The following is a 12,353-nucleotide window of genomic DNA, read 5'->3' as shown; positions in this document are numbered from 1 at the left end:
GGTACCACTGAGCTGGTGGGTGATGTGACAGTTTTCAACATCTGCAGGCTGCTTTGTTTATGAAGCACTATTGCTTGGGCAGGTAGGTCCTTGGGATGGGCACCTCATCTGATCTGTCCTGCAGGATTTCATAGTCTGAGTCGTTTGACAGACTCACCACCTGGGAAGGTACTGCTCTGCTATTTATTCACAAGGTGAGGAATCTGTGGTTAGAAGATTCTCTCAGAAGAACAAGTCGCTTACTTTCGGTAACACCTTTTCTTATACAAACTGTCTAATAGCAGATTCCTCACTGACCCACCTCCTGTTCTGGGGAATGGACTTACGTAAGCCACTGGTAAGATTGCAATCTACCGATCTACAAACTAGCTTAGACTGATATATGTGGGCTCCGTGTCAGGTTGCATGGACAGAGATCAGAAAAGAAAGGGTACTCAGTGTGCGGAGGTGGTATAGATACAGATAATCTGACATCACACTTGTGGCAGGACGGACAAGACTCAAGGAGTATGATGCCACCTATAGACATGCAAGGGAGTTGCGATGAAAATCTTCTGGATCCAGTCTGGTGGGTGGGAAAATTTAAAAGATGAGGAATCTGCGGTTAGCTATAGTCTTTACCAGAAAAGCATTCATGTTCTTACTTACCTTTGGTAACACTCTTTCTTTTGGATACTCTTATCTAACTTGAGATTCTTCACTGACCCTCCCACTTCCCCAAGGTGTGAATTGTACTCTTTCCCACCTAAAAAGGTCCCAATCTAGAGATCTGCACAATGATCGTGCCAATCTGCTGATAGGCTCTAAGTCTTAGTGTACGGAGAGCCGAAAGAGGTAACCGACGTCTGTGCGCATGGATTATTATTATTAAATGAAATTTATAGGTAGCGCAACTAAACCCGTAGGCATCAAGGCGCTGAAGATGGTAAGCGGAAAGCTCAGAAATCACCTAAAGAGGAATTATGGGTAGGCTTCTTGAAATAGCCAGGTCTTAAGGGATTTACGGAACAGGGTGTGGGAGGAAATCACCTTGAGGTCGCTGGCGAGTGTGTTCCAGAGTCTGGGTGCAAGGAACCGGAAGGACCTTCCGCCCCATCTGGCCTTGACTATACGAGGAACAACTAACAGGCTTTTGCTGGAAGAGCGGAGTGCTCTACCAGGGAAATAATAGGCCACCAGAGCGCGAATAGCCTCCGGTCCAGACTCATTGAGAGCACGGTGTGTAAGGCATAAGGCCTTAAAATTAATCCTCGCCTGCATGGGGAGCCAGTGCAGCTTTTTTCTGATGGCCGTGCCCGAGGAACGTTTGGGAGCACCCACAACAAACCGGGCAGACGCATTCTGCACAGTCTGGAGGCAATGGACCAGACCATTGCTAATGCCAAGGTAAAGTGCATTGCAATAGTCCAGTCTAGAAGCAATAAGCGCAATAACAACCTGTTTGCGTGACTGAGGGGAAAGATAATGAATAATTTTTTTTAAGATCCTCAGAGCATTGCAACAGGTGGACACAGTCCTGCTGACCTGCTTGTCTAGTGAGAGGGTATGGCCAGAATGACCCCAAGATTGCGGGCAAATAGGGACGGCAAGGGACAGGTGCCTAGCACAGAAGGCCACCAGTCCATAGATCAGATCTCACTTTTGCCCCCAAAAATGAGGACCTCCGTTTTCGCCCCATTAAGCTTGAGGTAGTTCTCAACCATCCATCCGGCGACCGCCTCCATACAGTTTTTAAAGTTAAGAGCAGTTATGCTCGCAGATTGAGAGATGGAGGCCATAATCTGCGTATCGTCGCCGTAGGAGAGAACTTCTAGCCCAAAGGATCTTATAAGCCTGGCGAGTGGGGCAACATAGACGTTAAAAAGCGTCGGGCTCAGTGAGGAGCCCTGAGGGACCCCACACTTCACAGCCTTAGTGGATGACATATACTCGCCTAGCTTCACCTTTTGCTTCCGTTGGTCGAGGAAGGATGTTAGGAGACTGAGCGCATAACCCTTGACTCCCAGCTAACTGAGTCGGCTGGCCAGAATGGTAGGGGACAGGGTGTCGAAAGCAGCCGTAAGGTCAAGTAACACCAGTAAGGTGGTCTGACCGGTGTCGACCTTAGAACGGATGCTGTCGACAACCACTGTGAGCGCCGACTCAGTGCTGTGGGTCCTCCGGAAACCGTGCTGTGAAGGATCAAGGGAGTTGGAACTGTCAAGGAAAGCGCTCAGATGGAGGTTGAGATGAGCCTCTAGGAGTTTGGCAGGGGCAGGGAGAAGGGAGATGGGACGAAAGTTCTTTAATGTCCCAGGGTCCAGGGTAGGTTTTTTCAACAGAGGCTTGACAATGGCCATTTTCCAGGAGAGGGGATAAGTCCCCTCTGAGATGGCCAGATTCATAACCTTCATCAAAGGGGGCAGAATAGACTGTTTACAATCTTTAAGGACTTTTAAGGGGCAAGGGTCTAACGGTGACCCGGATTTTAGCTTGTCCAGCAGTGTGTTGAGATGTATAGAAGTAATGGGAGGGAACTGGGAGAAGGAATTGGAAGGGGCAAGAGCTTGGTCTTCCGAAATAAAAATCGGGGAGGTGGCAGGTAGGGACCTGGAGTTCAGGATTTCCAGGTCAGTATAACTGTCCAAGATCTTCTCATGAAAAAATGTAGAGATCTGGTCACACAGTACCTGGGAGGCTGTAATAGGGTCAGGAGTCTGAATGAGGGAAAGATTATCCACTATCTTAAACAGATCGCTGGGAGATTTGAGCGAGGACGTAAGCTTGGAGTAGTGGGCCTGTTTTGCTGCGAAAACCGCAGATTTATAGCCTTTGAGAAGGAGTTTGTTTTTCCCTCTCTACGGGGTCCAAGTGTGTCCTCCAGAGCCTTTCCTGCCTCCTACATCCTTGCCTGAGAGTCCTAAGGGATTCAGAATACCAGGGGGCCGAAGGCCGTTTCCTGGCAGAATAGTGTTGCCGGGCCGGGGCAAGCGAGTTGACAGCCTCCGTCAAGGTATTGGAGAGGTCAAGAGCTGCAGCATGAACATCCCCGGTAGATCGAAGATTAAGAGTGGCTAAATAGGGAGTGAGGAAGTCATTGGTAACGTCCCCAAAGTTCCTTCTCAATACCCACTTGGTGTGATCAGACCGAAGGCCGGTGGGAGAGGAGAAGGAAAAATCAAAAGGAACGACAAGATGGTCTGACCACGACAAGGTGAAGGGGGTACCAATGCGAAGGCGGGAATCGTTACTAAAAACTCCGTCCAGGGTATGGCCAGCTGAATGGGTAGGCCCAGTCACTAACAGCGGCAGGCCATAGGAGGATAGGGAGTCCAACAAATGGGCCGTATCAGGGGAATTATAATTTTCCAAATGGAAATTAAAATCCCCTAGGATGGTTAAACTGGGCCCATCAATATAGGGCTTTAAGATCTTGAGAAGTTCTGAGCTGAACGTGAACCTAGAACCAGGGGGTCTGTAGACCAGAATTCCAGTAAAGGAGATCGTGGGGGAGGGATTGAGGGTAAAATGCATTGCCTGAAGGCGTTCGGACGGAGAGGACAGTTGGACAGTCCGGCATTTTATGGAGCTGTGGTACAGTATCCCCAAACCTCCTCCCACTCGACCCACTCTGTCCATCCTGGCCAGTGAGTACCCCTCAGGAAAAACATTTAACAGGTCCGGTTCAGACGAATCCGTGGCCCATGTTTCAGTGATGAAAGCCCATATGGGATGGGATGGCACTTGTATATGGCTCTGCACTTGACCTTCATAGCGGAACATCGAGGAGTAGCTGTACAATGCCCCTACTAACATGCAGAAGTATGGTTTTAAAGTTTCCAGATCCAGTCTGACGCATGGGGAATATTTACAAAGTGAAGTCTCTTCGGTTACATAGAGAATCCACCAGAAAGAGTGTTACTGAAGATAAGTAACTTTTTCATTTCAATTGTTACTTCTCTGCCAGAGATCAACCCACTGACTGACATTAAGAAGTATTGTCAGCCCATCAGAATTTATCAAACTATCTTCTAAAGAGTCTATTACTGGAGACACCCATTCCATGGTTTTCACAAGATTTATGATTTTGCCCTCCACATTTCAACTTTTCCGAGGTTTTGTGTTCCTCTCAAACATTAATTTACTCTTGGCCAGTGGTTGAAAATGTGCCATGAAAACGTGAATTTACATCTGTCCTCAAAGACCTTGCTTTTAATTTTCCATGACAGAGCAGTTTTTTAGGTCTCGTTGGTGTTAGCAGCGCGAAGAGCGCTGTGTCCAGCGAAAGACCTATTGTTGTCGACTTTCCGGGAATGTTGGACAGGGGATGGGCACGCGATTTCCCTCGGCGATTTCATCGCCTGTACGCGCACGTCTAGTCCGGAGCCATGCACATCCCCTGTCCCACATTCAGAGCAAGTCAGCCTTTCGAAATCGCACGCACACAGACACACACACACACATGCACAGCTACACACACGCACACCTACACACACGTACACACACAGCTACACTCACACACGCGCACGCCCCCCACTCACCGGGCTTTTACGTCGCGTCACGGGATGTTCTGGGAGTTGGAGGAAGTTTTAGATGCAGGGATATTTTCTCTTCCACACGCCTTCAGTTGGGAGACGGTGCAGATTTCCACGGCCCGGCCATAGGAGGGGGTTTCCACGTGTCCTATGTGGTGGCATGGGCATCAGAAGGATGCTCGCACACCCACCCCCGAGCTGCAGCCCCCCACCAGGGCACGTTGGCCTTGTGTGTTGTTGTGACCTGGGGTTTCTATGACACACGGGCGCAGCTTCAGCCCCTCCCTCCCCCTACTCGCCACCAGGGCAACCAAATGACACAGACCAGAAGAAAAAAAAAACGTTGGGTTCGAAATGACAGGAGTAGGTGCGCGCATCCTGCAAGCTCACCTGACAGAGGGCATGACGCGCTGCAGCGGGGGCGCGCGGCCTCGCGAGGCCGCCGGGGGTCTAAGGAAAGCCATGGCGCGCGATCTGCGAGAGAACGGGCTGGTCCTTGCAGCGCTGCCGCTCGCTGAATGCCTGGGAGATGAGGCGTCCCTCTCCTTTCCACTCCCTCCTTCCCTCTGTCCCCGTTGATCCCCAGGCGGAGGAGAACCAACCGCCCTCTCCCTGCCTAGCCCCCGCAGAGGGAGGGAGCCATTCGGGGTTGGGCAGTAGTGCGTCACCCGCTGAAGCAGACGCCATGTAATGTAATGTAATGGTGTCTTGTAAAGCGCATGAATCACCCCACATGGAGTATCTCCGCGCTGTAGACCGCTGGGGAACCCGTCCTGGCTTTCCCTGTGAGATGGTCCCTACTGGGTATTTCCAAGGTGAAACCAGGCATCCCCGGCGTATGTGGGGGGCCGTTGTGGGGATGAGGCAAGCTAATGCCCAGAGTTGCCGAGTGTGATCCCTGGTTAGAGTAGGCACTGAGGCGAGAATTATCGAGTCCGCTGACCCTGGTCCACGACCCTGCCGCGTCGGGAATTGAACCCTGGTCCCGGGCCGTCCTCTGCTTCCGGGTCTGCCGCCTCTAACCAGTGAGCCACACCATCCCACCATCTTTGAGCGGACTATTTTAATTTCTCTTGAGAGCGGATGGATGGAACCCTGAAGAGTGCAAACCAGCGCCATGTCTGATCGGGGAGTGGTGTGCCTCTGTAAGGGCAAACTGCTTCTATATTTGGGAACAAATGCTGGTCATCTTTTATTGAGAACACAAACTTTTAGTCTTTCAGATCCTTCTCACTTTTAAGTTTCGGGAACCATCTTCAGTAGGGAAAATAGGATGCTACCGCACTTCCATGCATCACCGAATGTGGCGCAAGTGCATTTATTGCAGTATTACCCTTTTACCTGTGTTTGGAATTCTTTTGTAACATGCACATGTCACTTTTCTCTTGTAACACACGGTTTGCTGCCTCTTATATTTTGTTTGCTTTAGATTCTTGCACAAGTGCCACCACTGCCTACGTAATGTTTGTTCTTGTGTTTGAGTGTCTGCCATGTATTGCAGTACTATACCTCTACTTGTACTTTGTACGCTTTTGTAACCTGCACACATGTCAGTTTTCCCTCCTGTAATGCACCGTTTGCTACCTCTTGTATTTTGTTTGCTCACAATTGGTTTTTTTTGCCTCATGTAACTTAGCGTTTGCTTTTGTAATTTGTTCACTTGTAATGTTCTTATGTATCACTTCTGTTCCTATTGTGAAGCACTCTGACACCTTTGGGTAAAGTCGCGCTATATAAAAACGCATACATAAATACATGCCAATATACCCGATTCAGACGAGAGACTCCCGATTTCTTAAACCAACAAGCATTTGCAATGCAATAGGTCTCGCATTTACGCAAGTTTAAGCTATTGGCATTGTAAATGACAATGCCTTTTATTTATGTATTAAAAAAAACAACAACAAAAAAGACATTGTCATTTACAATGCCAGTAGCTTAAAGTTGCTTAAATGCGAGACCTATTGCATTGCAAATGCTTGTTTTTTTATCAGCTGGGAATTGACCTCACTCATTTTTTGCCTGCCATATTGAAAGTGGTTTGCCCATAAAATTCACAAATCTTAAATAAAGCACTTTTGCAGTAATGGGAAATCTTCCAGTTTAGTTGTGTGCGCGCCAAGCAAAAGCTTGGGCAACACCAAGGTAAGAAATCGTATTAAAGTGCTTCTATTCAGTCGACACAAAATAACACAACTATTGGACCATCCTGCTACTCCGTTTAGAATTAGGATAACCATGTTTTCAGAGTTCTTCATCGAGAAACTGCAGGAGAAATATCTATTTGTCTTTCTGAACGTTACAAGTAAATAAATATGACAGCACCAATAGGGTTATGAGTGGCAGTCTGTGCACTTCGTTCCTCCACAACATACAAGCACAAGTAATTTGAAATATCTTTTGTTGGTAAGACTCTTTTCTTTCTATTCACATGTAAGGTACTGGACAAGTGTAAAACTATAATGGATAAGGCAAAAATGTCACATGCTCGCCCGTCCACTTCTTTCTAAATAACAATCTCTGACAACTTCAAGGATTTTAAAGTCAGATATTTTTCAAAAATTAGGAAATTAGTCTTTCACCAAACATTGTTATGGATACTTCTATCTGTATATTCCTCACCTCATGAATCTCCCTCAAGTGACAGACGGGATACGTAAATGTTGAATTCTATCTCTATATTGGTAGGTGGTGCCAGAGCAACTTTTGTGCCTTCCTGGATAGGACTTCTCGGAGCCCCCCTATCTTGCTATTCCATTAGAGCTTGAACATCAGTTTGTGTTTTTTCCATGCCATCCGATCTCCATTGAAATATTTGCTACAACATTTCTTTTGCAGTGCCTGCAGGGAAAATGTGACAGGCAAAAGGTCAGGATTACAGACATTACATTCCTGTCACTCTAATGAACCCTGTGCATGCCTCCAGGTATTCTTAGCATTGTGGCTTCATTTACTGGATGGCTATCAAAACCTAGGAGGGAACGAGCAAACCTGTCATTGAGACCAGTACAGGAGGATGGCTTTGTTCCAGGGGAAGTCCTCATGCACCAAGTTAAAGTATCAGACAAAAGACTCCTTTTCCTCTCACCATTGCTCGCATTCGTCGGAACCAGTATGATTGGCAAGCCTGCTCCTAGTCTTCGGATCGGTCTCCTGTTCTGGAGATAAGCCCTGCACCGGTGCTCAGCTCTCCCCCAGTGCTGCAGGCCATACTTCTGGTTTTTTTCTGCTCCTGGTATTGACCCCACTCGAGTTCCATTTCTGGTCCCGAAGGATCTCCTCTTGTTTGGGAGCGATAGGTTCTTCATTCAAACCTTCATGCCTGTCTACTGATTGGGGCTAGTTTGATAAAACAGGTCTGTGTTCAGTGCCTAAAGTGATGGTCATCAGCATTGTTGCATTTTGCCTCTTTAGAGACCGTATATGATGTATAGAATGCTTTTTGCTTAGTGCACCGAGGTAGAGAGGTTTCTGCTCCAGTCAAGGCTACCAGTCCCGGTACACTTCTTATCGTCTTTGAATAAATAAGGATTGCTGGGGTTTCCCTTTTGTCTGCTTAGTGATCCCGATCCTCACTTTCTTGCTATTAGATATTTTTATGGGGTCAGTGGGGCCTTGTTCTGATGGGTTCTTGTTTCTGGCCCACCTATCAATTTATAACTGTTCTACTTCATGATTGCATGTACACAGACACATACACAATCACCCTCTCTCACACTGTCTCTGTCACACACACACACATTCTCTCACACACACTCACATTCTCTCTCACACACACTCACATTCTCTCTCACACACACTCACATTCTCTCACACACACTCACATTCTCTCACACCGACATACACACATCTGGTTCCCCTATTCCAAATTCGGTAGCTCTGGCTATTAGGCCACACTCCTTCTACATGCTTGGCTTGTTTTTAAGCTACAGGTTTTGACAATGTATACACCATTTATTTAATGCCAGCCAACATGTTGGCGTTTGTAACGCAGAATGATTCTTCTTTCCATACTCTTGAGTTTCTGTGTCTTACCAAACAAGGAAAATGAGGGAAAATGCACTGTGCTCACAGCTTCCAGGATTTTGACTTTCGTTTTGTTTTATTTTCACAAAGTCTTGGTGACCAACTATCAGTGGATATATTGGTCCTTGGGAGACAAGACAGCCCAGGAACAGACTGTTTTCCTGATGCAAATTAAAAAAACACAACACATGAAAATAAAATAATGATAAATAAATATACAAATAAATGTTCTGTGTTGTGTGGGGTATCAGGCTGACGTTGCTGTGGCAAAAGCCATGCTTTAGGCATTGTCCAGGAGCGTTCCCAACCGAGAAGTGGTTAGACTGTAATGCGGGGTAATGTTCTGTTGCTTGCCAGACAGTATTGCCTCGGCCCGGGACTTGGAGGAATGGATGTCTTTTTGTGTATGTATTGCAAGTTTCTAAATTGAATTCCCTCCTCCCGTAGAGTACTGCTTTGGTATTGAGGCATGAGGTCAGGAATATGCAAGTAGGAGTATCCTTCAGAAGAATACATTATTTACCTATAGTAATGGGATTTTTCTCACTTACCTATAGTAATATTTCTGGTGAATACTCTATATACCTGCAGATTCCTCAACAAGCCTCCCCACTCCCAGCTCTGAGATGTCATTTTGTATATGTAATAATGTTCCCAGTGCACTACATTCCTTCTAATTTAGTCACTCCTTGCACCTCTCAAGGCATGGAAAAAAGGATGGGAACTGATGTCAAAGTCACAGGGTGGCACCATATTGGCTTTGTGATGTAACTTCCATGGAGACACCGAAGTAGAACAGGAGCTGAGGCGCCACCTGCCATTGTAGGAGAGCTATTTCAACTTTTCCAGATCCACTGTGATGCCTGAGGGAGATTCAAGAGGTGAGGAATCTGGAAGTAGTCAGAGTATCCATCATAAATATAATTACCGAAGGTAAGTACCAAATTCTTCCCCCCGAGTCTATACCTCCCGCAGAAAAACATCCTCGGATTCCACTGAGAAAGCAGGCCGATTCCATGCCAGTCATCAATAACCACACATACCCAGTGAGGGGGTCAAAGGGATTCTTTTTGTTCCACCACGAGTAGACTCAAATTGCCCAATACCAATGTGTTAAACGGTTATGAAACCGAGTGAAACTTCATTGCTTCCAAGATATCAATAAACACTTGATGCCATAGCAATGGTTCCAGCCCAAATGAAGACACCAGGCTGGCTGTTGTTTGATCTCAACAACCTGAACCAGTTGTGGCTAGCGGAAGTGTTTCATTGGGCGAGATATGGCTCTGATTCTGAAGGCATTTTAGTCAGGAGTTTTGATGTTATTGGTTGATTTCCAGAATGCCTTCAATTGTAACTCCATCAAAAAAGAACATAGTCTGTATTTTGTAAAGGAAGATCTTTAGATGAACTCAACCTGTGAGATGCACACTAATAGGTTTGTCCATTTTCTCTTTTAGTAGATGTCCTTGGGCCTCTGCAAACTACGAGCCAGTATCTTTCCAGGCTGGTGGAAACTACAGTTGATGAAGAGCCTTCTCCTGGGAAATTACCAGAAACGCCTCTGAGAGCTGAGCCTCCAGATTCTTACAAGGTAACTGTACAGTTCATTACGAGTTTACACTTCGAATTTGGATTTCAGCAACCATCTTTTGTCAGACTAAAACAGTCGAGAAACCATAGGTTGTGGCCAAATATGACCCATATTGTTTTCTGCAAAGAAACTGACATTGTCAACATGTGTATTTAAATGGTGGAGGAATAAATCTGTCTCTTCATGGCATTGCTATACGATGGGATCAGGTCACAGATGTGTGCGAATAGGCAAGCTTTTTCCCCCTTTCCTGGAGTGGTAATACCCTTTTGGTTGCATTGTGGTTGGACAGCATATCTGAAGTGTTTTAACCAAGAGGGGGGTACAAAAAGGCATGGAGGTAGAGTGAAGACGTTTCTCCTTGGGGAAATAGTTTTCCTCGTGACAAAAAAGGAAATATGAATTTACCCTTTGGACGGTTTTTACAGTATGCAGAATTATATACTGTGTACAATTCCTCATTGCTTTAGAAACAACTTGTAAAAATGGTAAATTGCATTCTCAATGGCGTGCCTGGAATCCTTTTTTTTTTGTCCTCATTTTCCGCCATGGTTTCTAGCCACTGCGACACCCAGCAAGGGAGGATAGCATACAGGAGAGCAGTCGCGCTGCCACAGTAAAGAACTGGATGGGATGCAGGGTAACGAGGAAAGGCCATATCCCGCAGCAACGACAAACTCCATGCCCATAAAAAACCTCATTGCCAAACTTGCAGCTGCCAACCACAGGGCCAATTACTACCATTACTGTTGCCAGCCAGAAAGTCCACGGAAGAGGACAGGAAGGGACAAGAAGGCGCAGCAGGAAGATTGTAGCCATGGCCGCGTAATCATCGGACCTGGGGGGGAAAAAAAAAAACAGTACCGTAAGAGGCCTCAGACGAGAAGATACCAGAAAGCTCTCCTATCTTGTCTTCCAGCCCTGGCGAGATCTAATTTTGAGATTTGAAGGATTGATGTACGCCAGTCATGAAAAGAAGGAGGAGAGGGATCTTTCCATCGCTTACAAATCTCTCTGCGAGCAGCCAGGATGGAATAAAAAAGGAGGTTCCCGGCTAAACTTCTAGTGTGGTCCACGACACCAAAGATTACAAGGCGAAGGTCAATTGTTACAATATAACCCAGGGAGGATGTAAGCCTGCTGCTTATAGAGTCCCAATATGATGCCAAATGAGGGCAGTCGAAAAACATGTGTGCGTCAGAGGCCTCTTTTAAACCACACCGTGCACAACCCACTGAAACACCCGAGGAAAACTTAGACAGTCTTTGTGGAGAATAATATGCCCTATGTAGTGTAAAAAGATGATTTCTACGAAGCCAGGCGGGTTTAACTAGTTCCCACAAAACCTTGCAGGACACTAGCCACAGATCTTTCACATTCAAGCCTGGCATCAAAGGCCCCCACAACAACTCACGAAGATGGAATTCACTATCAAGTTCTTCCAAAATTAGGTTGTACCATAAGGATGTCTTTCTTTACAGGTGGTTTGTCCAACAGCAGAGATTCAAGATGACACCCTTCCCCTAATGGCGGGTAGTTCCTGTGTGGGATTTGGGTGGTAAATGCTTGGGCCCAGCTCGATATTTCAAATATTTAAATCTGGAAAGATTGGGCCCCACCTTATTTACTAGACAATCCCATGGAAGCAGGGTCCCCCCTACAAACAGATCTCCCCAAGCTGCTATTCCGGCTTGTCTTAGAGGGAGAGCTAAGGTGTCACCTACCCAACCTGGAGCCGCGGGAAGATCCCATATTGGAGATCTGCAGGAATAGTATCCTAGTTTTATTAACCGCATGCGTGCGGTCGATATTCTGCTCCTGCGCTGGGCTTTACAAAAACCCATTATTCATGACGAGCTGGGCTCGTCATGAGCGTGCGAGGAGGCTACCTCATGACGAGCCCAGCTCGTCATGAGCGTCGAAGGGGTTAAGGACCTTAGCTTAGCCCACATTTTTGCCTGGCCCTGCAGCACCTTCAATTTTACCTTTTTAAAGAATTTTGGGTCGCCAAATTTGAATAAGAAGCCCGACTGGCCTACCCCTTCACCCTTCAGTAAGGCCAAAAACATGCTCCCCAATCCCTCGTCTGTCGGTGTTTTCAGTAGCATTCGTGCGTGTGTTAGTTGGAATGCCCACGCATAGATCTGCAAGTCCGGACCTGCCAGCCCCCCCTTTTCCCTGCGGCGCCTCATTTTCTTCCATGCTATCCTAGGATTTTT

General features: G+C 46.7%; 1 protein-coding gene across 2 annotated transcripts in view; it reads left to right on the top strand.

Annotated features, from left to right (window-relative positions):
* GINM1 (glycosylated integral membrane protein 1) overlaps window positions 1-12,353 on the top strand; it is a 320,213-nt gene that overhangs the window by 264,831 nt on the left and 43,029 nt on the right. Inside the window, exon 6 of one of the 2 annotated variants that reach the window (XM_078648657.1) lies at window positions 10,001-10,134. In XM_078648657.1, coding sequence (XP_078504783.1) covers window positions 10,001-10,134 — 134 coding nt within the window. The remainder of the gene's footprint in view (window positions 1-10,000; window positions 10,135-12,353) is intronic. The other variant, XM_078648658.1, reaches the window with a different exon arrangement.

Source organism: Lissotriton helveticus, chromosome 6, assembly GCF_964261635.1.
Source record: "Lissotriton helveticus chromosome 6, aLisHel1.1, whole genome shotgun sequence".
Taxonomy (NCBI): domain Eukaryota; kingdom Metazoa; phylum Chordata; class Amphibia; order Caudata; family Salamandridae; genus Lissotriton; species Lissotriton helveticus.
This window is presented reverse-complemented; position numbering and strand designations above follow the sequence as displayed.